The 25,021-nt window shown below is 54.2% G+C and overlaps 2 protein-coding genes across 8 annotated transcripts in view; both read left to right on the forward strand.

Moving 5' to 3' along the window:
* Positions 1-16,515, forward strand: part of LLGL2 (LLGL scribble cell polarity complex component 2) — a 42,883-nt gene extending 26,368 nt beyond the window's left edge. For 2 of the 5 annotated variants that reach the window (XM_060202747.1, XM_060202748.1), the window contains exons 4-26: positions 631-712; positions 1,008-1,123; positions 1,836-1,994; positions 6,275-6,437; positions 6,579-6,711; positions 6,825-6,879; positions 8,367-8,521; positions 10,503-10,720; positions 10,793-10,860; positions 10,954-11,107; positions 11,184-11,288; positions 11,690-11,982; positions 12,090-12,240; positions 12,756-12,906; positions 13,575-13,691; positions 13,770-13,936; positions 14,279-14,543; positions 14,745-14,898; positions 15,214-15,242; positions 15,493-15,540; positions 15,742-15,784; positions 15,897-15,958; positions 16,150-16,515. In XM_060202747.1, the coding sequence (XP_060058730.1) occupies positions 631-712; positions 1,008-1,123; positions 1,836-1,994; positions 6,275-6,437; positions 6,579-6,711; positions 6,825-6,879; positions 8,367-8,521; positions 10,503-10,720; positions 10,793-10,860; positions 10,954-11,107; positions 11,184-11,288; positions 11,690-11,982; positions 12,090-12,240; positions 12,756-12,906; positions 13,575-13,691; positions 13,770-13,936; positions 14,279-14,543; positions 14,745-14,898; positions 15,214-15,242; positions 15,493-15,540; positions 15,742-15,784; positions 15,897-15,958; positions 16,150-16,160 (2,899 nt within the window). In that variant the 3' untranslated portion in view covers positions 16,161-16,515. The remainder of the gene's footprint in view (positions 1-630; positions 713-1,007; positions 1,124-1,835; positions 1,995-6,274; positions 6,438-6,578; positions 6,712-6,824; positions 6,880-8,366; positions 8,522-10,502; positions 10,721-10,792; positions 10,861-10,953; positions 11,108-11,183; positions 11,289-11,689; positions 11,983-12,089; positions 12,241-12,755; positions 12,907-13,574; positions 13,692-13,769; positions 13,937-14,278; positions 14,544-14,744; positions 14,899-15,213; positions 15,243-15,492; positions 15,541-15,741; positions 15,785-15,896; positions 15,959-16,149) is intronic. The other 3 variants (XM_060202749.1, XM_060202750.1, XM_060202751.1) reach the window with 3 other exon arrangements.
* A 5,391-nt stretch (positions 16,516-21,906) lies between these two features.
* MYO15B (myosin XVB) overlaps positions 21,907-25,021 on the forward strand; it is a 41,236-nt gene continuing 38,121 nt past the window's right edge. For 2 of the 3 annotated variants that reach the window (XR_009552933.1, XM_060202755.1), the window contains exons 1-4: positions 21,907-24,066; positions 24,402-24,465; positions 24,659-24,768; positions 24,895-24,969. Coding sequence is in view for 2 of the 3 variants with exons in the window: in XM_060202755.1 (XP_060058738.1) it covers positions 22,286-24,066; positions 24,402-24,465; positions 24,659-24,768; positions 24,895-24,969 (2,030 nt within the window). In the remaining variant the exon portion in view is untranslated. The remainder of the gene's footprint in view (positions 24,067-24,401; positions 24,466-24,658; positions 24,769-24,894; positions 24,970-25,021) is intronic. The other variant, XM_060202754.1, reaches the window with a different exon arrangement.

The raw sequence follows: 25,021 nt of genomic DNA on the forward strand, positions 1-25,021 counted from the left end.
ATAATGGTTATTGCAAACAGACTGTCAAGCCTGAGGCTCCAACGTCCCAGGTTCAATCCCCTGCACCACCATAAACCAGAGTTGATCAGTGAATAATAATAATAAAAAGAAGAATAATAAAAAGAATAATAATAATAAAAAAGATAATAAAAAAATTTAACTACCTCCAGTTAAGTTTTTAAAAAATTATAATAAAAATGATATAAAAACCCTAACCCTGACTCTAATGTAAAATAAAAATAAAATAGATATAAAATGGCATAGGCCCTGGGCACATGACAGCCCTGCCTACAGCCCTGGCTACATCGGTTAATCATTGCCAGGCCATGCCCACAGCCATGTTACTGACCCCTGGGGCCAAGACTCAGGCTCACCCACAGGATTGCTGTTAACATATAGAGTTCCTCCCCACCCAGCCAGCTTGGAGAGCTGGTGCTGGCTTATGCTCCGAGGGGTGAGGTTGCTGCTTGGTTGCTGGCTGCCATCACCTTCCCAGCCCAGACCCTTGCTGTCTTGAGGATGAGTCTCTCTTCCCTGGTCTTTCTCTGGTGCCCAGGGGTCCAGGCTCACAGGAAGAAAGGGAGGTGGCAGCCTGTCCTCAACAGCTTTTCCTGAGCTGCTGGCTCCTAGCTACGGTGCCCCAGGGGTGGAGTTCATGGGGCTGCACCGGGAGAACAATGCTGTCATGCAGATCCACTTCCTGCCTGGCCAGGTGAGGGGGCTCCTTCCTTGCCCTTCCTGCTCTCAGGTCTTTCGGTTAGCATGTATGAAGAGGCAGGTGCTTGGTGTCCTGGAGTTTGTTGCCGATGGGAACGTTTGGGACCTACACTCCCGACCATCCCCACTGGTTTGCTGACCACCTGCAGAACAGCCAGGAGCCTTCTGGGCCTGAAGAGTTTCTCTGAAACAAGCGGCCCAGACCAAACTGCCCCGGTGGGGAAAGGTAGAATGCTGATGCTTGACCGTTAATGACACCACAGTGCTCCTGCCTCCTGTCCCCTCCCTAGTGCCAGCTGATCACCCTGCTGGATGACAACAGCTTGCACCTGTGGAGCCTGAAGGTCAAAGGTGGGGTGTCAGAGCTGCACGAAGATGAGTGCTTCACACTACGGGGACCCCCTGGGTAAGCACTTAGTCCCCTTCTGCCACTGGCCAGCCTGACCTGTGTGCCTGACTCCAGGGTGGGATCACCCTGAGAAAGTCTGTTAGATCCTGGGCAGTACCAGTCCGGTGCTGGAGCCAGTGTACCTGCCTCCACAGATGGTCTAGGTGGAGTGGGCATGGTCACCCCTTTCCTTCCCCCCTACTGCATCTACACAGGAGACTCACTTTGTTTATTCTGCTTCCTTGTGTCTTAAGTTCTCTGCCAGCTGTTCCCTGCCTTAATAGAAAGTAATCAAGAGGGGAGTCAGGCGGTAGCTCAGCGGGTTAAGCACTGGTTCAAGCCCCCGGCTCCCCACCTGCAGGGGAATCACTTCACAGGCAGTGAAGCAGGTCTGCAGGTGTCTGTCTTTCTCTCCCCCTCTCTGTCTTCCTCTCCTCTCTCCATTTCACTCTGTCCTAACAACGATGACAACAATAACTACTACAACAATAAAAAAAACAAGGGCAATAAAAGGGAAAAATAAACAAAAAAATAAAGAAAGAAAGAAAATAATCAAGAGGTTTGTCCTGGCCTGAGATACGCAGGCCCCATTAAAAGATTCACGGGCCTGTTTTTCCTAGGTATGGCCTCTTTGGGGCCAGCCAGGGCAGCCAGGGATGGAGGGAGTCCATCCCATGGGATCTGCCCTGCCTGCACAGTTGCCAACTCAAGGCCGCCATCCTATTGGCAGGGCTGCCCCCAGCGCCACGCAGATCACCGTGGTCCTGCCTCATTCCTCCCGAGAGCTGCTCTACCTGGGCACCGAGAGTGGCAACGTGTTTGTGGTGCAGCTGCCAGCCTTCCACACACTGGAGGACCAAACCATCAGCTCAGAGGCTGTGCTGCAGCGGTGAGCCTGGCCCCTCACCTTGCATGGCCTTTTCCCTTTCTCCCCTTACTTCTTTCACTCCCGGAATATGGGGGGAGGGGTGTTCACAATGACTCTGGCTCCTAACTGTCTTCCTAATTGCTAGTCTGCACAGTGTGTTGGCATTGCACTACTAAAAGACCTCAGGAGTATCTTAACTCATTAAGAAGTGAGGGAAATGGGGCTCAAGATGACTGTGATGTCACCAACTCTTACATTCAATGTTCTTTGCACTACTATTCATATTTCAAAACTGGGGGGGGGCTCTGAGGTGGGGGTAAATGGCCCCGAATTTCCATGCACCTGCTGAAGCAGCTGCTAGTGGCACTGATGCTTTGGAATCTGTTCTGAGTTCCTGTTTGCAAGCAGCTCCAAAGCCCCGAACCCTGGAGCCCCACACCTACGTACTGCGTGAGATCTTTTCAGAAGCTCAGCTCCTTGATGGTGTGTAGAATCAGGAAGCAGATCAAGTCTGGATATGGAAGGGGGTGGGGTCTAGCCCTTGAGGAGGAGCAGGAGATAAAGGGTTGGGAGTTCCTCAGTTCTGAGGGACAAGGAGGAAGCCAGGGTGTGGAACACAGAGCTGGCAGGACTTGCCCCTGTCAGACTCTAGAAAAAACTTGTGTTATTCACAGATGGCTGCAAGGCCCTCAGTAGATCTACAGGATGGTGGGGCTGGGCCTGGATATCCAGGACAGGGTGTCGCCAGGCCGGGAGGATTCCTGTGTGGGGTTAGGTCCCCTGTGTCTTTGCCCTGCACCCTTCCTGTGTGCAGAGCTGGTTCTCAGCCCAAGCACCTTGTCTGTTCTGGGCAAGGCAGCAAGAGGACCTGCTGCTCAGTGTGTGGCCGTGCCAGCACCCGCCTCACCCATGCTGCTGGGGGTCCGGCTGGGGAGGCCTCCTAGCACTCTGAATCTACTTCAGGCTTCACTCTGACAGCACTTAGCCAGCCTTTGCTTTTGCTTTAAAGATTTATTTTATTCCATATGTGAAAGTTTCATGTGAGGGATGCCAGAACACTGTTGTGGTACATGCAGCATCAGGGATCAAGCTGGGAGCCTCAGGCGTACAAACCCTCATGCATGCACTACACTGCTGACATCCTTGGCCCAATATTTTATTTACTTTTGGGTAGAGACAGAGAAATTAAGAGGGGAGGAGGAAATTAAGAGGGAAAGAGAGAGAGACACCTGCAGCTCTGCTTCACCACTCAAGAAGCTTTCCCCCCTCCAGGTGGAGACCAGGGGCTTGCACCTAAGTCCTTGCACATTGTAATGTGAGTGCTCAACCAGGTGCACCACACCTGGCCCCTATTTTATTCTTTAGTTCAAGGGAGAAAAGAGAGGGAAAAAAGGGCCATAGCACTGTTCCACTACCCATGGAACTCCCCCAGTGCCTCCCATGATGCTCCCATGTGTTGCCTGGGCGTGAACACAGGAGCTCATGATAAGACATGATACTTTATTAGACAAGTTATCTGTCAGTTCCATTGTCTCAGTTTTTAATATCGCTATTATAATTTTGCCTTCAGCATTACTGTTGGAGCCTGGAGCATTCACTATGACTCCTGGTAGCTTTTTTTTTTTTTAACATATATTTTACTTATTTTTATTTTGTTTACCAGAGTATTGCTTAGCTCTGGCTTATGGCAATGCAGGGGATCGAACCTGGGGCTTTGGATCCTCAGGCATGAGAGTCTTTCTTCATAACCATTATGCTGTCTACCCCTGCCTTCCTTCCCCATTCTTTACTAATAGGGAGCACCGCATGGGAACATCATGAAAAGGGAGAAACTTTACAAATGGTGCTGTGGTGTCTCTCTGTTAACTTTTTTTTTCTTTCTTTCTCATCTCTGGCTTATGGTGATGTGGGGATTGAACCTGAGACTTTGGAGCCTCAGGCATTAGAGTCTTTCTACATAACCATTATGTTCTCTGACTCTTTCTCTCCCTCTTTGTCACCCTCTAAGATTTCACCAAACATAGTGGAATTGTGCAAGTATATAGCCCCAGCAAAACCCTAGCAGCAAAAAGGGGGAAAGAAAAAGAAGGATTTAGACACATAAGAAAATGACCGGGCTGAGGGTAGATAGCATAATGGTTATGCAAACAGACTCTCATGCCTGAGGCTCCAAAGTCCCAGGTTCAATCCCCCACACCACCATAAGCCAGAGCTGAATAGTGCTCTGGTTAAAAAATAAAAATAAATAATTAAATTAAATTAAAAAAAATGACTATGGGGGAGTCGGGCGGTAGCACAGTGGGTTAAGCGCATGTGGCGCAAAGCACAGGGGCCAGCATAAGGATCCCGGTTTGAGCCCCCGGCTCCCCACCTGCAGGGGAGTCGCTTCACAGGTGGTGAAGTAGGTCTGCAGGTGTCGTGTCTTTCTCTCCCTCTCTGTCTTCTCCTCCTCTCTCCATTTCTCTCTGTCCTGTCCAACAATGACATCAATAACAACAATAACTACAACAATAAAAAAACAAGTGCAACAAAAGGGGAAATAAATAAATATATAAAAAAAAAATATATATATATATATATATTTTTTTTTTTTTCTCTCCAGGGTTATTGCTGGGCTCGGTGCCTGCACCATGAATCCACCGCTCCTGGAGGCCATTTTTCCCCCTTTTTGTTGCCCTAGTTGTTGCAGCCTCGTTGTGGTTATTATTGCCATTGTTGACGTTGCTTTTGTTGTTGGATAGGACAGAGAGAAATGGAGAGAGGAGGAGAAGACAGAGAGGGGGAGAGAAAGACAGACACCTGCAGACCTGCTTCACCGCCCGTGAAGCGACTCCCCTGCAGGTGGGGAGCCAGGGGCTCGAACCGGGATCCTTACGCCGGTCCCTGCGCTTTGCACCACGTGCGCTTAACCCACTGCGCCACCGCCCGACCCCCATAAAATATATTTTTTTAAAAAGTTCTTACGCTATGGGCTGGGAGGTGGCGCAGTGAATGAAGCATTGGGCTCTCAAGCATGAGGTCCTGAGTTCAGTCCCCGGCAGCACATGTACCAGAGTGATGTCTAGTTCTTTCTCTCTTCCTCCTATATTTCTCATGAATAAATAAAATCATTTAAAAAAAAAAAGGTTTTGTGGCCTGGGAAACAGCTTAACTGTTAACTGGTAGAGGCTTGTTTGTTTCTTTTGGTTTTGTGTTACTGCTACGAGTAACTGCTGGAACTCCGTGCCTGCTTGATGAATCCACTGCTTTTGGCAACCACCTTTTTTATTCGATAGGACAGAGATTGAGATGGGGAGAGAGGAGAAAAGAGAGAAAAGACACCTATATCCCTGTTTCACAGCTTGTGAAGACTCCACCTCACCCTTCCACCCTCCGTAGGTGGGACCAGGGGCTCAAGTCTGGGTCTTGGCAGCTGGCAACTTGTGCACTCAAGCAGGCACACCATTGTCCAGACCCCTAGCAGAGTTTTGGATACCCATGTCTAAAGTTCCGGTTCGGTCCCTGGTACCACATGTACTAGAGGAGTGTTCTGGCTTGTCTTTCTGTCTGGCTCACATGAGACTCTCTCATAGGTAATAATGCTCCTGTGAAATCTGACCTCCTTGCAGAAAGGCACTGTGAATCTACAGTCTGAGGGGTTCTTAGAAAGTGAGCTCTGGGGAGTCAGGTGATAACGTAGCAGGTTAAGCACAGGTGGTGCAAAGCTCAAGGACCGGAGTAAGGATCCCGGTTCGAGCCCCCGGCTCCCCACCTGCAGGGGAGTCGCTTCACAGGCGGTGAAGCAGGTCTGCAGGTGTCTATCTTTCTCTCCCCCTCTCTGTCTTCCCCTCCTCTCTCCATTTCTCTCTGTCCTATCCAACAACGATGACATCAATAACAGCAACAATAATAACTACAACAAATAAAACAAGAGGGAATAAATAAATAAATATTTAAAAAATAAAAAAAAGAAAGAAAGAAAGAAAGTGAGTTCTGGACGAGCAGTGTAACTGTCGGCCCCTCCCACTCCAGGCGCTCCACATGCCCTTCTGCGTCACGGTCCCCTTCTGTCCCCAGAGCCACCACATCCACATCTGCGGAACTCACTCCCTAGCATTTCCGTGGTCACACCCTCGTCTTTGCTGTCCTGTGAGGTTTTAATACATCGTGGGCCCATTCTACATGTTGCTTCTCTCCCCCGTCGGTGTATCCTGGACATACTCCCATCGCTGGGACGGTGGGTCCCCGCTGAGGCAGAGATGCCCCACTCCGCTGTAGCCACTGGCATGGGCAGTGTGGACTCACACACATCCCTCACCCAGGTTGCCAGAAGAGGCCCGCCACCGACGAGTATTCGAGATGGTGGAGGCTCTGCAGGAACACCCCCGGGACCCCAGTCAGATCCTTATCGGCTATAGCCGGGGTCTCATTGTCATCTGGGACCTGCAGGACAGACGTGTGCTCTGCCATGTGCTCAGCAGTCAGGTAGGTGGCCCCTAGGAGGGGAAGTGGCACACGCCTGCCCCGATTTCCACCTGAAGTCCCTGTGCCCAGGTATGGGTGTGCGGTGACGGGACTGCTGCCCTGCTCCCAGCCACTGCTCTCCCCCTGCCCCTTTTCTCAAAGCAACTGGAGAACGCCAGCTGGCAGCGTGACGGCCGCCTGATTGTCAGCTGCCATTCCGACGGCAGCTATTGCCAGTGGCCTGTGTCTGCAGACTCCCAGCAACCAGAGCCCCTGCGCAGCTGTGTGCCTTACGGTCAGTGCTCCCTCCCGCCTGAGCCTGTCACCTGTGAGGCACATCAGACCCATGGGGACCCATGTGCTGCCAGGAGTGAGTAGCAAGACCTCAAGTGAATTTCTTTCCTTTAGGTCCTTTCCCTTGTAAAGCTATCACCAAAGTGTTCTGGCTGACTACTAAGCAGGGGTAAGTACCAATCCTCTGCTCTTCTTCTTTAATTTTCTGAGGGGCTGGCTGGGTGGTGGCAAACCTGGTTGGGAACATATGTTACAATGTGCAGGGACCCAGGTTCTAGTGCCTGGTCCCCATCTGTAGTGGGAAATCTTCACAAGTGGTGAAGCAGTGCTGCAGGTGTCTCTCTGTCTATCTCCCTCTTACACCCTCCCCATCCTCTCAATTACTGGCTGTTTCTATTCATTAAGTAAAGAAAAGATATTTTTTAAAAGTTTTAATTATCTTTATTGGACAGCAGCATCCAGAGAGGAAGGGGGGAGGGAGATAGAGACGAAGAGAAACAGAGACATTTGCAGCACTGCTTCACCACTTGCAAAGCTTTCCCCCGACCAGGGGCTAGAACTTAAGATTCTTGTGCATTGTAACATGTACACTCAACCAGGTGTGCCACCACCCAGCCCCTCTTTCTTTCTTTTTTTTTTTGGCCTCCAGGGTTATTGCCGGGGCTTGGTGCCTACACCACGAATCCACTGCTCCTGGAGTCTTTTTTGTTTTTAATATTTATTTATTCCCTTTTGTTGCTCTTGTTTTATTGTTGTGGTTATTGTTGTTGTATAGGACAGGGAGAAATGGAGAGAGGAGGGGAAGAGAAAGGTAGACACCTGCAGACTTGCTTCACCACTAGTGAAGCGACTCCACTGCAGGTGGGGAGCCAGGGGCTCGAACTGGGATGCTTACGCCAGTCCTTGTGCTTTGTGCCACCTGCGCTTAACCCGCTGCACTACCGCCCAACTCCCCTGGAGTCTATTTTTTTCCCCTTTTGTTGTTGCCCTTGCTGTTTTATCACTTATCACTATTGTAATTATTATTGTTGTCATTGATGATGATGTTGTTGGATAGGACAGAGAAATGGAGAGAGGAGGGGAAGACAGAGAGGGGGAGAGAAAGACAGACACCTGCAGACCTGCTTCACCACTTGTGGAGCGACTCCCCTGCAGGTGGGGAGCCAGGGGCTTGAACCAGGATCCTTATGCCGGTCCTTGCACTTTGTTTGCACCACCTGCACTTCACCTGCTGTACCACCGCCCAACCCCCCTTCCATTTTTTAATTACTAACACAGGCCAAAGGGAAGGAAGCATAGAAAAACAGAGGGAGAACCAGAGCATCACTCTGGCACATGGGATGCTGGGGATTGAATTTGGGGCCTTATGCTTCCAAGACCAGCATCTTACTCGCTACACCATCTCCTGGGCATCCTTCTCCCTCCTAGAAGACAGGAGAGGCCGGCCAATGCCTTTGGCTCCCACAAGGCGTCTCAGATACTCTAGGGGAGGAGAGGAGACTACCTCTCACTGGCTCAGTTCCTGGAAAACAACAGCAACAACAACAAAAAAGAACAACCCTGTTCTTTCCTCCGGGAAATGATCCAGATCATCAGGTCTCAAACTGCTGCTCTCTTCAGAGCCCCAGCCCACCCCCTGCTCTCCTGTGCTGCTAGGTTGCCCTTCACCGTCTTCCAGGGTGGCATGCCGCGGGCCAGCTATGGGGACCGCCACTGCATCTCAGTGGTCCACAATGGCCAGCAGACAGCCTTCGACTTCACATCCCGAGTTATCGACTTCACTGTCCTCATCGAGGCAGACCCTGCAGCTGGTAGGCGGGCTTTGAGAGGGAGGTAAAGGGCGATGGGGAATGCCCACTGTGACTCCCTCGGCCCCTTAGTTCCACTACACCCCTCTTAGAGCCACTATGGCCAGCAGCTGTAGTCGGTTCCTCTCTCCCCCTCCCTGCCAGTCTGTAGCTTCATTCTTGCTGGCCACACCTCCTACCTTTTCTCTGACTCTGCTAAAACCTCGCCCAAAGGGCCAAGGGAGGCAGATCTGAACTGTGAGCACCCACTCAACTGAAAGTAGGGTCTCTGCTTAGACATAGAGAAACCTGGCTTGTGGTGTGGGGAGCTTTGAGCTGCCTCCTGGAGCTCGGCCAGCACAGTGGAGCCTGAGTCAGCCTTGTAAACTGAGTGATGGGAAGGCCAGTGTCTGAACCTAGAGGGCAAGCCTCTTTTCCTAATGACTCTGACCTGACCCCGGTTGGGGCCTGCTCGGGACACCTGGGGCTGTGTTCTCAGGCCACGCTGTCGTGAAGGGAGTCTCCTAACCTGCGTCATTCTTGCTCAACCTCTTCCCACCTGACTTGGGTACTGGGAACAGAGCTCAGCTTCTTCTTTGTCTTTTGGATCTGCTATACTTAGACGACTGTGTCATCTCTGAATGACAGCAGCTTTATTTCTTCCTTCCTGCTCCGTATGACCTGCTTCCTTTTCTTGTTTTACTGCTTTAGCTGTCCATGACCAGGAATGGTGCCTGCTATGCCTTGTTCCATGGGTGGGAAAGCTTCAAGTTTCTTACCACAAAGTATGATGTTGGTTGTAGGATTTTTTTTTAATATTTTCTTTATTAATGAAAAAGGTAGGAGGAGAGAGAGAAAGAACCCAACGTCAGTCTGGAACATGTGGTGTCAGGAATTGAACTCAGGACCTCATGCTTGAGAGTCCAATGCTTTATCCACTGCGCCACCTCTCGGGCCACGGTTGTTTATTTTAATAAATATTTCTGTCGAACTGTAGAAGTTCTTCCCCCCAGCTTACTGAGTTCTTCTCATAAATGACTGGTGGGCATTTGTCAAATGTTTTTTTCTGTACTTATCAACAGGATCATGTGATATTTATTTATTTTTGTCATTCCTGGGGCTTCGCTTCACTGCTGTGGGCTGGGTTTTTCAGACAGAGAGAGGGAAAAATAAGCACAGCACTGAAGCTTCCTTTGGTCCAAGGGAGGCTGGGCTCCAGCTGGGCTCACGCGACGAAGCAGGCTCACTATCCAGCTGAGCTGCTTTTCCAGCCTGTCCCCCCCACCCCCCATCAAAGAGGGATTATACTGATACTAAAAAGAAAAGGTGTTGATGTGTTTACATGAGAGCATGAGTTGAGCAGGGAGAGCCAGAGCTTCACTCTGGCACACGCAATGTCAGAGACTGAAGTCAGGCTCTCATGCTCCAAAGCTTTATCCACCATACCACCTCCTGGGCTGCTGCTTTTTCTTTTTCTTTTTCTTTATTCCCTTTTGTTGCCCTTGTTTTTATTGTTGTAGTTATTATTGTTGTTGTTATTGATGTCCTTGTTGTTGGATAGGACAGAAAGAAGTGGAGAGGGGAGGGGAAGACAGAGAGGGGGAGAGAAAGATAGACACCTGCAGACCTGCTTCACTGCCTGTGAAGTCACTCCCCTGCAGGTGGGGAGCCAGGGGCTCCAACTGGGATCGATAACGCCAGCCAGTCGTTGCTTTGTGCCACGTGCGCTTAACCCACTGTGCTACCGCCCGACTCCCCCTGGGCTGCCTCTTAAGATATGCTAATGCTATCAAAATAGAGAAGACAGAACTAGAGCATCACTCTAGTGGGGAATCGTACTTGGGACCTTATATTTAACGCAGTTCTGTAGCCACAGTGTCACCTCCTGGACCACTGGAGCTTGGTAGATTCCCTGACTTAACCGTCGCACCTCAGATTCCACGAGGCCGGACTGGGCAGACTGCTTCCTGCCTGGTTCCTGCAGCCCCTGCCCCTGTCCCCATAGCCTTCGATGAGCCCTACGCTCTGGTGGTGCTGGCCGAGGAGGAGCTGGTGGTGATTGACCTGAAAGCGGCTGGGTGGCCATCGGTCCAGCCCCCCTACCTGGCCTCTCTACACTGCTCAGCCATCACCTGCTCCCACCATGTCTCCAACATCCCCCTGAAGCTGTGGGAACGGGTCATCACTGCTGGCAGCCGGCAGAACACACACTTCTCCACCATGGTAAGTTCAGCCCCAGCCCAGGCCCGGCCCAGGCCCCTGCCCTCCTGTGGACCTCTCAGTCTCCTCCTCTAGGAGTGGCCCATCGATGGCGGCACCAGCCTAGCCCCGGCCCCACCTCAGCGGGACCTGCTGCTCACAGGGTAGGTGACTCTTGTGCTTAGCAAAAGATACGCACAGCACAGCTACCCTGGCCTGGGAGCCCTCTCCTCGCTACAGGTGGGTTCTGTCCACAGGCACGAAGATGGCACAGTGCGCTTCTGGGACGCCTCAGGCGTCTGCCTGAGACTGCTCTACAGGCTCGGCACCGCACAGGTGTTCGATACCGACACGGACCCCAACGACAACCTCAACCCCCAGGGCGAGGAAGACTGGCCCCCCCTCCGCAAAGTGAGGCCAGGAACCAGGGAGATTGGGAGGTGGGCTGGCTGGGACCAGCTCTCATGGGCCTCCTCTCCCTTGTCAGGTGGGCTCCTTTGACCCCTACAGTGACGACCCACGGCTGGGCATCCAGAAGATTTTCCTCTGCAAATATAGCGGCTACCTGGCTGTGGCTGGCACGGCGGGACAGGTAGCAGCCTGGGCAGGAGGGGCAGGGGGGTGGGGGAAGAAGGGGTGGCGGTGACCTTGGGGAGAGTCTACACCCATCAGTTTCCATCTTGGGATTAGGGGTGGCGAGAACAGAAAGCGACCTCTTCAGTGCCCACGATGGTACTAGCAGGAGTACCCCTCTCCTGTGGATAGGAATTGCTTGATGCCATGAATGGGAAACCTTTAGGCAAAGTGTTTTCTCCTCCAGATATCAGGATTCAGGGCTGGGGGCTGGGCAAAGAAAGACATAACCCAGCTTGGGCCCTGGGCGTGTGCACGAGCACGGTTCTTTCCTGTCCCCACCATCAGGGTCCCTGAGGTCACCCTGTCACCTAGTCCCAGAGGTTACTCAGCCCGCTCCTCACCTGCATTTCACTGCAGGTGTTGGTGCTGGAGCTGAACGACGAGGCGGCAGAGCAGGCCGTGGAACAGGTGGAGGCCGACCTGCTGCAGGACCAGGAGGGCTACCGCTGGAAGGGGCACGAGCGCCTGTGTGCCCGCTCGGGGCCTGTGCATTTCGAGCCTGGCTTCCAGCCTTTTGTGCTGGTGCAGTGTCAGCCTCCAGCTGTGGTCACCTCTTTGGCCCTGCACTCCGAGTGGCGGCTCGTGGCCTTCGGCACCAGCCATGGCTTCGGCCTCTTTGACCACCAGCAACGGCGGCAAGTCTTTGTCAAGTGAGCAGCCAGCCCAGGAGGCGGGATGGACGGTGGGGCTGAAATTGGCACCCTGTCAGCACCCTCAGGCCTGGCAGTACTCATGACCTGACACCACTGCCTCCTAGGTGCACACTGCACCCCAGTGACCAGCTAGCCCTGGAGGGCCCACTGTCCCGTGTGAAGTCCCTAAAGAAGTCCCTGCGCCAGTCCTTCCGCCGGATACGTCGCAGCCGGGTGTCCAACCGGAAGCGGCGGCCAGCTGGCCTCATGGGAGAGGTGAGACCAAGGCCAGCCATGGTCCATCCAGACCACCCTACGTCCCCCGTCGTGCTCTGGGCCTGCCCTACTGTCCACTGACTGTGCTGCTCAGACATGTCACTCAGTTCTCTGTGCCTCGGTTTCCCCAAATGCAAAAGGCAAAAATTAGGCCAGGAATCTAACACGGTGGTAGAGGGCACACATCCGTGTATAAGACCTGGAATTTCATCCCTGTCAAATAAGACAATAGTTGTGATACCTGGGAAGCACACTAGTTACGCAAAGAAACTCATGCCTGAGGCCCCAGAGTCCCAGGTTTAATCCCCCACACCACTGTAAGTCAGAACTGAGCAGTGTCCTGGTTCAGGGGGAAAAAAAAGTCTGATACCTTCAGGGTAAGTCCCTAGAGTGCTAACAGCAGGCCATGGGTGTGGCCTGTGGGCCAGGCTTCCCTTCTGAGGAACTGGGTGTTGGGCAGTCTGATCCCTTTATGGAAGAAAGGCCAGAGCCCACCCTTAGGCCCACCCCTGCAGGCACCCGAGAGCAGCACCAGAGCAGAGCGGGCTGGCCTGCAGAACATGGAATTGGCACCTGTGCAGCGCAAGATCGAGGCCCGCTCAGCAGAAGACTCCTTCACAGGCTTTGTTCGGACTCTCTACTTCGCTGACACCTACCTGAGAGACAGTGAGTAAGCTGTGTGTGTGTGTGTGTGTGTGTGTGTGTGTGTGTGTGTGTGTGTGTGTGTGTGTGTGTGTGTGTGTGTGATGTGTGAATGTTCCCTTGCCAAGAGCACGTTGCAGCACTCCCTGGCTGCCCCACCTCATTGTGTCAGGGTCCGCTGTTGTCAGTTCTCCCAGCCTTTCCTGCCTGTACACAGGAGATGAGCAGAGCCTTCAGCAGCTGCAGCTGGCAGAATGTAACTGAGGCCTACAGGGTTTGCTGACTTGACTTTGCTGTCAGTGGTAGGGGCCAGAGAAATGTCAGTTGTCGTTCACAAGATTTGTAGATTAAAAGTTCCAGATTCTGTCTTTGGAACCACCAGTAGCTAGAGCTGAATGATACTCTGGTAAAGAAGAAAGGAGCGGAAAGGAAGATGAAAGGATGTTTTAGACCCAGAGATAACTCATCTGATAGAGTTAGGCACATAGGCCAGGCTCTAGAGCCAGGAGAGGGTCTGGTGCTATGTTTTCTCTCCCCACCACCTGAAAAATCTGACCCAGGAGCAATGGAATTGCACACGCGCAAGGCTACAGAACTACAAACACAAGAAAGTAATGCAAGCCCAGTTATCACTTGACACTCCCAAAGCCCTAGAGGCAGGACTCAAATATAAACCTTTGCCTCCTTGGCAGGCTCCCGCCACTGCCCCTCACTGTGGGCCGGCACCAATGGCGGTACCGTTTACGCCTTTTCCTTGCGTGTGCCCCCTGCCGACCGAAGGATGGATGAGCCAGTGCGGGCAGAGCAAGGTGAGTGCTGGGGTGCTGTCTGCCGGGGCCAGGGCCAGGGCCTGGGCCATGTCTAGCCTCACCTACCCCTCTCTCTAGTCAAGGAGATCCAGCTGATGCACCGTGCACCTGTGGTGGGCATCCTGGTGCTCGATGGGCACAGTGTGCCCCTACCTGAACCCCTGGAAGTGGCACACGACTTGTCGAAGAGCCCAGACATGCAGGGAAGCCACCAGCTGCTTGTTGTGTCCGAGGAGCAATTCAAGGTGCTGCGCAGGTGGAGGGTGGGGCGCCCCAGGAATCTGGACATGGGATCACCCAGAACCTAGGCATGAGTCCCGATGACTGGGCCTCCCTCACAGTCGTCTGTGTAGTTAGTGTGTAAGGGCTGCTGGAGCACAGGAAAGGAGTGGGGGTCCCAGGGTCAGTGATGGGGCCACTGATGCAAGGTCTGTGTCTGGGGAGCAGGGGAGACGGGAAGTGCAGGCACGGAAATACACAGGGTCTTTGTGTAGTGAGTCTTGTGCTTTGTGGGGGGAGCTGGGCAGTAGCCAGCACAGGGAGAGAAGCTGCCATGGCCGTGGGCCTGACGGCCACCTGTGCTGCAGGTGTTCACGCTGCCCAAGGTGAGCGCCAAGCTGAAGCTGAAGCTGACTGCCCTGGAGGGCTCTCGCGTGCGGCGGGTCAGCGTGGCCCACTTCAGCAGCTGCCGAGCAGAGGACTATGGGGAGCACCACCTGGCTGTCCTAACCAACCTGGGGGACGTCCAAGTGGTGTCGCTGCCCCTGCTCAAGCCCCAGGTGCGATACAGTTGCATCCGCCGGGAGGACGTCAGCGGTATCGCCTCCTGCGTCTTCACTAAGTATGGCCAAGGTGCGCGCCTGGGTCTCGGGGAGTGGGGAGCCGCGTGGGTGCAGGGCACCAAAGCAGTGTCAGGGACTTGGTGAAGGCAGAGAGGCTGCATGGGCAGCTGGGTCGGCCCCAGGAGTTCTGTGGAGGCCCCTGCCCCTGACTTGCCCTGGGAGGAAGTGAAGCCCTGTAGCCTCACCAGCCAGGCTTCTCCTCTACCCCCAGGATTCTACCTAATCTCACCCTCGGAGTTTGAACGCTTCTCTCTCTCTACCAAATGGCTCATTGAGCCCCGCTGTCTGGTGGATCCAGCAGAAACCAAGAATCACAGTCAACCCCGTAACAGCTCAGGCACCAAAAGGGCCTCGGGCCAAGCCAGGTGGGTAAAAGAGTAGCTGGCCTTTACTCCAGTTCCTCCCAACACCCCTCCCTCCCTGAGGTGCCCACTGAGCCCCCAAGTGAGAATCTCTCTCCCCTGTGAGCTCAGCCCCGCTCTGGCTCTCAGAGCCCCTGTGTATCTGCTCCCTTCCCTATAAGCTGCCTCCTAGACAGGACTTGGTTTGACTCCCAGGCTCCTCCTCTTCAGGAAAGAACAGATTAGTCGGCCTCATTTTCCATGGGCCCAGGGCTTATTGAGCTGAGTAGGGAGCCTCACGGTCCCATGGTCTTTACTCTTCCCCCCCGCCGCCCATAGGAACTCAGGGAGTCAGAGTGATGGAGAAGGTAAGACAGGCGCTTTGGGGAACCAGGGTGTGTGGGACTGGGATGAGCGAATACACCGGGTCATACCTGGGTGTGGGAGGGAGGAAAGAGGACCCCAGATAAATGGGTGAGATTTGGGCTGTAGTGCGAAACAGTGTCCATTCCAATCCTGGGCTCCAAACTCCAGCTCCTTCCGTCCCCTGACACCAGAAGCAGGAGGGGGTCAAAGTAGAGCACCCTTGGCATGCCTTACCTGGTCTCTGCCTTCCAGAGAGGAGGCCTGGCCTGGTGATGGAGCACGCTCTGCTCAATGATGAGAGTGAGTCGGGTGGGAGTTGGAGGGGCTGGTGTGAGGGATGTTAGAGGAGGCTTGGAAGGCCAGGGTGGCATCCTGGGTAGGCACATTTCCAGTGATGGGGGGGGCTGACATGTTCGGCCACCCCCTCTGGTAAGTGGGTAGGGTCTTGTCTGGCCTGGCAGCTGCCAGCCTCACCAGCCCTGTTTCACTCCTGCCCCAAAGGGGTCCTGAAGGAGATCCAGAGCACGCTGGAGGGAGACCATGGGTGAGTTACTGTTTGGGTACATGGGCAGCTCCAGGGCTCCAGGAGCTCTGATCCCCATCTGCCCACCAAGCCCCTTGCATGGGTGGTGACTGGCCCACCTTTGCCCATGCAGGAGCTATGGTGACCGGCGTTCTCAGAGATCGACTGCGGGTTACAGCCTCAGCAATGGAGGAGGTAGGGGTTCTGGGAATTGCTCAGGGGGGGTGGTTGTAGTCTTGGGAGGAAGCACCCTGTTCCCCTCCCTCCATGTCCTTGCTGGCCTTTGGGTCCATCCCAACCCTAACACGTGCCCCTGGGTGTCCCGGAAGCCTCCATGTCCAGGCTCAGGTGGATGATTGAGGGTTTCCTGCTCCCTGCCTACCCAGGATGCTCCTGACCTGCTCTCGATCTCCTTCCACAGCAGAATGAGCAAGATGTGGTCCCAATAGACACACACTACTGAGGGCTGTCCCTCTGGTGCCGCCCCACCGGAGGGCCTGAGCCTCCCTGAAGAGCCGGTACACTGAGGCGTGCCAGAGGCCAGGGCCTCTCTGGTCTCCACCCTGCTGCTGCTCCCGGCCTCGGGAGAGGAGGGCCTCTCTCCACGGGCCTTGTCTGTCTCAGTCCTCGTGTCAATGTTGCACAGTTTTTATTCCCCATCCCTCCTTTTTGTAGTGGGCTGGGTTTTAAATTATAAATTTTAACTGCCTCTGGGTGAAAGAGTTTTTAATAAACACCTTATTACCTCTTCACTGAACTGATCCAATGACTTTTTTTTTTAATTGCATAGAAATATGCCAGGTAGATGAAGATGGTTCTTTCTTTTACCCCCAGGCCTGACTAGTGCTTGGGAGGGTTTTTGTTTTAAGCTATTTGAATCAGAGCAAAACTGTTTCTGGGCTGGTCCTTGGTAGCTGTGGGTGAGTGCATCTTTTCCCAGAGTCCTTGGGGATGCTTATCCAGGGGGAAGCCTGAAGAACCATGAGGAGTGGGGGAGAAACAGACCCCTCATGGAATAAGAATGCTGTTTGGGGGGAGGGTTAGGTGGTAGTACAGTGGGTTAAGTGCACATGGTGCCAAGCTTAAGGATCCCGGTTCGAGCCCCCAGCTCCCCACCTGCAGGGGAGTCCCTTTACAGGCAGTGAAGCTGATTTGCAGGTGTCTTTTCCCCCCTCTTTCCCTCCACTCTCGATTTCTCTCTGTCCTATCCAGCAACGACAACATCAACAACAATAACTACTACAATAAAACAAGGGCAACAAAAGGGGGGGCAAATAATAATATATAAAAAGAATGCTGTCTAGGGGTTAAGCGTACATAGCGCAAAGCGCAATGATCCCAGTTTGAGCCCCAGCTCCCCACCTACGGGGGGGGTCACTTCACAAATGGTGAAGCAGGTCTGCAGGTGTCTATTTTTCTCTCCCTCTCTGTCTTCCCCTCCTCTCTGTTTCTCTCTGTCCTGTCCAAAAACAGCAGCAGCAACAACAACAAAAATGGGGGAAAATGGCCACCAGAGCAGCAGATTTGTAGTGCAAGCACCCAGCTCCAGCAATAACCCTGGAGGAAACAAAAAGAAAAAAGAATGCTGTCTACAGGAGAAATGGAGCAGATATGCTGACAGGCTAAAAAGACAAAGCCAGGGACTGGTGGTGGCGCACCTGGTTGAACACACATGCTACAGTGCTCAAGGACTGGGTTCAAGCCCCCGGTCCCCACGTGCGGAGGGAGAGCTTTGCAAGTGGTGAAGCAGTGCTGCAGGTGTCTCTCTCTGTCTCTTCCTGTCTTACCTCCCATACCCTCTCTATTTCTGGCTGTCTCTATCCAATAAAGATTATAAAAAAAAGATTTTTTAAAAAGACATAAAAAAAAAAAGCCAGGGCAAGACAGTAGTGCAGCGGGTTAAGTGCACATGGCATGAAGCACAAGGACCAGTATAAGAATCTCAGTTTGAGCCCCCAGTTCCCCATCTGCAGGGGCGTCGCTTCACAAGCAGTGAAGCAGGTCTGCAGGTGTCTGTCTTTTCTCTCCCCCTCTGTCTTCCCCTCCTCTCTGTTTCTCTGTCCTGTCCAACAACAACAGAAATAACAAGGGCAACAAAGTGGAGGAGGAAATTGACCTCCAGGAGCAGTAGATTCATAGTGCAGGCAAGAAGACACAGCCAGGGCTGGGGAGGCAGCATAATGGTTATGCAAAAGACTTTCAAAGTCTTTAAAGGTCCCAGGTTCAATCCACAGTACCACCATAAACTAGAGTTGAGAGTGCTCTGGACTGATTGTCTCGCTCATTAAAATATTAAAAAAAAAAAAAGTCACATCCCAGACTGGGCTTTGTTCTAAAGCAGTGGCAGACCTGGAGGACTTGTGCAGGGAAATTCCAAGAGGAAATTTATCCTCCTAAAGACTTCTGTAGTTTAAGTGCCAGCTAAGCTCCACTCTGACCTCAAATTCCTTCCCTGCTTTGCAGCAGTTCCTTCTGGGAAATGGGATGATAACACCAAGTCCCTCTAAGCTGCTGTAGTTGATGGATTAATGATGGGGTAGACCTTCTGTCAGGGTCATGGAGAAGATGTCAGTGACACAAGAGGTCTCTCCAGGGAGTCAGGCAGTAGCACAGTGGGTTAAGCGCATGTGGTGCAAAGCACAAGGACCGGCTTAAGGATCCCGGTTCTTCTAGCGTTTGCCCTTCTTTCGTAGCCAGTCAACAGCGTCAGGTTGAGCCTGATGTCAAGTTTCGAGACCTCCTTTGAATCTGGAGAGGTGGCAGTCGTTGACTATGTGGGTCATAGTCTGTCTGGAGCCGCAGGGGCAGTTCAGGTCGTCTCTGGCTCCCCAGCGATGGAACATAGCGGTGCACCTGCCATGGCCTGTTCGATAGCGATTGAGGAGGGCCCAATCATAACGTGCTAGGTCAAAGCCGGGTTGACGCTTGCAGGGGTCTGTGATGAGGTGTTTGTTCTTTACCTCAGCTGACTGCCAACTCTGTTTCCAAGAGTCTGGAACAGAGAAGTTCAGTGCAGGCGTAGGGGACCAGATTGGGTGACGAGATGTCAAGCGTTGGACAGGGTGGGCGAAGATATCCGCGTATATTGGCAGGTCCGGTCGAGCGTAGACGTGGGAAATGAACTTAGATGATGCCGCATCCCGACGAATATCTGGCGGGGCGATGTTGCTAAGAACTGGCAGCCGTGGAACGGATGGTTCCAGAAATGATCCTCATGGAGGAATATAATTTGGAATCGACCAAGTGGACATGGGGGCTACGCAACCATCCTGGGGCACAGTATTCTGCAGTGGAATAGCATAATGCCAGAGAGGATGATCGTAGTGTGGAAGCGCTCGCGCCCCATGAGGAGCTGGCCAGTCTTGCAATGATGTGATTCCTCGCGCCCACCTTTGCTGCAGTTTTTATGAGATGTTTGTGAAATGACAGAGTGCGATCGAGCCCCCCCCAGTTCGAGCCCCCAGCTCCCTAGCTGCAAGGGAGTCACTTCACAGGCGTGAAGCAGGTCTGCAGGTGTCTGTCTTTCACTCCCCCTCTCTCTTCCCCTCCTCTCTCCATTTCTCTGTCCTATCCAACGACATCAGTAACAACAATAACTACAACAACACTAAAAAAAAAAGGGCAACAAAAGGGAAAATAAATAAAAATATAATTTTTTTTTTAAAAAAGGTCTCTCCAAGATTTCTTTATTACATATGAGAGAAAATTTCTCAAGGGAAAGAGAAACTCCAGAGCACCACTGTGGCACGTGAGACATTGGAAATGGAACTGAGACTCTTGGGGATTTGAGTCAGGTGTTCTGCCTGTTGAGCCGTTTCCACAGCCACACGATGTCTTTATTTTTAAAGATATATTAGGGGGTGGCGGGTGGTGGTAGACCCGGTTAAGTGCACATACTACCATGCAGAAGGACCCGGGTTTGAGCCCCTGCTCCCCACCTGCAGGGGGATGCTTCACTAGCGGTGAAGCAGGTCTGCAGATGTCTATCTTTCTGTCTCCCTCTCTATCTCCCCTCTCAGTTTCTCTGTCCTATCAAATAAAACAAAGGGGAAAAATAGCCACCAGGAGCAAAGATTCATAATGCGATTCACTGTGAGCCCCAGCAATATGCATCTCTCTGGTTAAAACAAAGACATTATGGTGTGGGAGGTAGTCCAGTAGATAAAGCATTGGATTCTCAAGCATGACATTCCGAGTTCAATCCCCAACAACACATATGCCAGAGTGATGTCTGGTTCTTTCTCTCTGCCTATCTTCATGAATAATATATATTATATATATATATATATAATATATATATATATTGTTTAAGACAGGGCAGCTCAGGAAGTGGTACAACGACTAACGTGTTGGTCCCTGCAGCATGAGTTCCGAATTTGATATATTCCCCCAATCCCACCCATCCAATGTCCCAGAGTAATGCTCTGGGTCCATTTTTTTTTTTCACACCAGAGAACTGTACAGCTCTGGTTTATGGTGGTGCAGGAGATTGAACCTGGAATTTCAGAGCCCCCGCAGGGAAATGTTGCATAATCATGATGCCATCTCCCCTGCATATATATTTTTTGTGGCGGTAGTGGTTGTTTTATTGCCACCAGGGTTATCCTCTATGTGGACATGACTCCAATAGTCACACCCAACCCCAGATATATTCACACCCACAACAGATTAGTTTGCTTCTACTTGTACTTTCCATAAATGCCATACAGTGATTGTTACTCTTTCATGCCTGGCTTCTTCATTTGCCATCATGTTTGGGAGAGCACTTGTGTTGTTGACAGTTGGAGAACTTTCTTTTTTTTTTTTAGATTTATTTTTATTTTTTTTAATATTTTATTTTATTTCTTTATTCCCTTTTGTTGCCCTTGTTGTTTTTTATTGTTGTAGTCGTCGTTGTTGGATAGGACAGAGAAATGGAGAGAGGAGGGGAAGACAGAGAGGAGGAGAGAAAGATAGACACCTGCAGACCTGCTTCACCGCCTGTGAAACGACTCCCTTGCAGGTGGGGAGCTGGGGTTCGAACCGGGATCCTTATGCCGGTCCTTGTGCTTTGCACCATGTGCGCTTAACCTGCTGCGCTACAGCCCGACTCCCTGGAGAACTTTCTGAATGATGCCCAGTGATCTGCTGTGTGGCTACATCGCCTCTCATTCTGCTTTGGGCAGAGGAAATGGATCCTTTGAACACCATTGCCTTTAGTGTTCATGGTGGGAAGGCCCAGCTTACAAGCTTCCACAATGAAAGTTATGGATATTTGAGTTATACAGCAACTGAGGTGATGCTGAGCTTGTGGTCTTTGGGTGTAGCTGCTTCCTTTTTCTGCAAGCCTGGGTTGCACTGAGAATACAGGTTGCAAAGGCGAGTGGCTTTATGTGTGCAAGGCGTGAGTTCTACCCCAGCCAAAAGTCAGATCACTTATTTTTGTTGTCACAAGAGCTTCACTGCTTTGAGTTGACATTTTATTTTAATTTTTATTTATTTATTACCAGAGCACTGCTCAGCTCTGGTTTATGGTGGTGGTGGGGATTGAACCTGGGACTTGGGAGCCTCAGGCATGAGAGTCTCTTTGCATAACCATTATGCTATTTACCCCCCACCCTTTAAGTTGACTTTACAAGATAGAAAGACACCACAGTACTGAAGTTTCCCCAGCGAGGTGAGGCTCAAACCTAGTTTGTGTGCATGACAAAGCAGGTGCACTATTCAGGTGAGTAGGTTATCTTGCTGCCCCCAGACAAGTAAGTCACTTGTACTCATTACTCAAGCTAGAGCTGTGGGCAGGGTAGCCCACTAGTGGGTGTTTGTGGCAGCGTCACCCAGGTCTGAGGCTAGCTCCAGGGGCTGTAAGGGAAGTGCCACGAACTGGAGAACTTTCCAAGGAAAGTACTGCAATATGATGGGAATGGTACCTCCCCTGCTCTGGTTCTTCCTGTGTGTTGCTGCCAGTGAGGAGAGGCCAGAGCAGGCAGCAGGGTCCCAGGAGTCCTGTGGGACAGGCCACAGGTACCCGCGGGATAACTCCTTTGATGCCCTGGAGCCTGTTCCCCTCCCCCCAGCAGCTGTCTTGCTCTGGGGTCCTTCAAATGGCCTCTGGAATCCTGCCTGCGTTTAATCATTCACAAAATGCAATCTTTGGCTTGGCTTGGCTTATTTCTGTGCCCCCTGGAGTCTCAGGATGAGGACCATCACAGGCAGTTTCACTGCCTCCCTCCAGCAGTGCGCTGGAATCAGACTTTGGCGGAATGTCAGCTGGCCTGGCTGGGAGCTACTCCTGGGTGGCATGGCTGCCCTGCCCACCACCTTTGTCCACAGCGTCTCCTGTTTCCTGAGCAGCCTTTACTCCGTTGTTGCTCCAGGGGGTCAGGGCCTGCCACCACCTACATTATTGATGACCCTGCTGCAAGGCAGGGAGCCCAGGGGTGTAGACTGAACTTGCACACCCTACTAGAACAGAACTAGTTGTCGGGAATCACAGTCACCCTGAAGGGGTGTGGCGAAGCCCCTCTCCATTGGAACATCACCATGGGCCGTAGAAAGGGCAAAGAATCCAAGAGTTCACAGGGACCCAAGAGGCATTCTGGGGAACAAGAATCCGGTTCCATCAGCACAGAAGGTGCTCCCATCCGAGAACTACAGGGCCACGGTAAGGCTCATAGTGCAGAGGGGTTGGCCTTGGAACCCGCCACCGAAGGGGGGTGCCAGGGAACCGCAGACGGTGGCAGGAAGCCCACTCCAGAAGGAACGGGTGCAGGGCCTGGGCCGGAGGTCCAGGAGGGAGGCGGCAGCGATAGACGTCGAGGAAGCGCACACCCGGAGAGCAGCGGGCGGGCAGGGCAGCGCCCTCTCCGCCGCCGCCGGAGAGGGAAGGGGCGGGGGCCTGCGGCTCGGCGCAGCAGCCGGGAGACCCGCAGGGGCAAAGCCGAGGACACGTCGTCGGGCGGGGACGGGGACAGTTCCTGCCTGGATAGTGAAGAGCGCGAGGCCCCGGAGAGTGCGGGTTCGCCGGGCCCCCAAGCCCCGCAGGAGTCAGCGCGCGCCCCCAGCCAAGGGCCCGGCAGCGACGAGCCCCCGGAAGGGTCATCCGGGGCGGGGGCCCCAGGGGCCACCGAGGACGCCAGGACCGACACAGACTCGAGTGCTGAGCGGCCCGGGCCTGGAAGGGGCGCCCAGGCAGCCCCCGCCACGGCGAGCCGAGCTACCGAGGCCGAAGAGCCCGAGGCGGACACGAAGACCACGACCTCCGGCCCGCTCGACAGCAGCCGCGCGAGCTCCCCGCGAAGCCCTGCGGCTGCCCGCCAGGTGCAGGACCCGAGTGGTGGCGGGCCGCAGCCGGAGACCGAGCCGCCGCGCGGCCGCGAGCAGGACCAGGAGCGCCTGGCGCAGCTGGACGAGCAGGAGGAGGTGCCGGGCGCGGCGGGCGCCAGCGCGGCGGGGGCTGCACGGGCTCACGCGCCCCGGCTCCGAGCTCCGCTGGCCGCCCTCGAGGCGCTCCGCAGGCTCCGCGCCAGGCCCCCGGCCGGCCCCGCTCCCCAGCCCGCGGACGTCCGCGGCGGCGGCGGCCTCAAGGAGCGGGCAGTGCGCGTGGCGCGGGCCCTGGGCCTCTCGCGGTGGCTGCGGGGCGCCGGGCGGGGGGCGGGCGGGGGGCGGGGCCGCGGGCCGGCTGGGCGGCGCCCTGTAGCGCTGCGCCTGGCGGGCGTGGTGGGGCTGGGGGTCCGGGCGAGCGCGCCCCCTGGTGGCACCCTGAGCTCGCCTCAGGCCGCCGGGGGTCGGGGCCCCCACGACGCTTCTGAACAAGGCGGCCAGACTCCGGACCCCAAGTTCGTAGTGGAGCACCCCACGAGTCACTTGGCAGGGAAGGCGTCGAGCGGCCGGAGCTCAGAGGCCGCGGGGAGCTCGGCGGCCAGTGAGGGGCGCAGGGCGAGTGGAGACGGGGCCGCCGGGCCCCGCTGCGCGTCTCCCCCCGACGTGCGTCCTCTGGAGGAGCGCGGCCGCCGCAGCGAAGCGGAGCGGGAGGCCCCCGCGCACTGGGCGCAGGGCCTGGGCGCCCAAGAAGACCCCGGGCTTGGCACCGACGTTTTGCTGCCCCGACTCACCCTGGAGACGCGCCTGCGGCGGGAAGGGAGCTCGGGTCGCAGCGGCCCCGCAAGGGAGCGGTGGGAACCAGAGGATGAGACGGAGGCGGCGCTGGAGAGGGACCTGGAGCTGGGCCTGGGGCTGCGCCTGCAGCCACCTGGCGGCCCCGGGGCCGCGGGGGGGAGCCTCTGGGTCAGCCTGGAAGACACGGAGGACCTGGCTCGGCTTCGGTGAGTGGGTGCACCCCCACACCTGCCAGGCCTGGGTCACTCTGCTCTCACAGCCACCCCATTTCCATACATTGCACCCCTAGAAGGAGTCTGGCTTGTGGAAGGTTATCTGACCGGAAGGGGCAGGTGATGGGTGACGATCTAGGCTCTTTCTTCTCAGCTCGGCCCAGAACTTGCCTCTGGGTTTCGGGAGGCTCTGACCTAACTGCAGGCCAGGGCTGTGAGCCGGCTCAGAGAGGGCGCACGCCTTGGCTGAGGTGTCCCTGCAGCACACAGCAGGCAGCTCTGACCCAGGAGCCCTTAACTCCCTGCTCCTCTACCCCACCTCCCTGCAGACCCGTGTGTGACAGTTCCGTGCTCTTGTGCCTCAAGAAGAGATTTCACCTGGGCCGAATCTATGTATGTGGGGCCCCAAGAGGGAATGGTGGACTGGGGACTCCCTACTTACAAGGACAGGATTCTCCAACACCCCCTGGAGCCTCTGCTTCTTTCTCCTTCCTGGGGCTCTGCAGGGGAGTGTGAGGAATAGGGTGGCCTGGGCTGGGGTGCATCAGAGCCACACTTCATTTAGACCTTTTGTTTTCTCCCCCAGACCTTTGGGGGATCCCTCCTGCTTGCTCTGAACCCCCTCCGGCCCCTGCCTCTCTTCTCACCCGAAGTTCAGGCCAGCTACCACCCCAGGAAGGCCCCCAATACCATCCCGTATGTGACTTTGCCCCACCAAGCCTCTGCTCACCCCCTGGGTGCCCAGGTCCCAGCATGACCCAGGAACTGAGGTCCCCCTCTCTGACAGCCTGCTCATCCCCTCCCCCCCACGCTTCTCCCCAGACACATCTTTGCCATTGCGGCATCAGCCTATAATCTGACTCAGAGCACTGGGCAGGGGACGTGCATTCTCCTTGGGTGAGTGGCAGCTGAACCCACAGGGCACAGTGAGGGCCGGGAGTGGGAGTGT

The sequence above is a fragment of the Erinaceus europaeus genome, chromosome 12 (assembly GCF_950295315.1).
Source record: "Erinaceus europaeus chromosome 12, mEriEur2.1, whole genome shotgun sequence".
In the NCBI taxonomy this organism is placed as follows: domain Eukaryota; kingdom Metazoa; phylum Chordata; class Mammalia; order Eulipotyphla; family Erinaceidae; genus Erinaceus; species Erinaceus europaeus.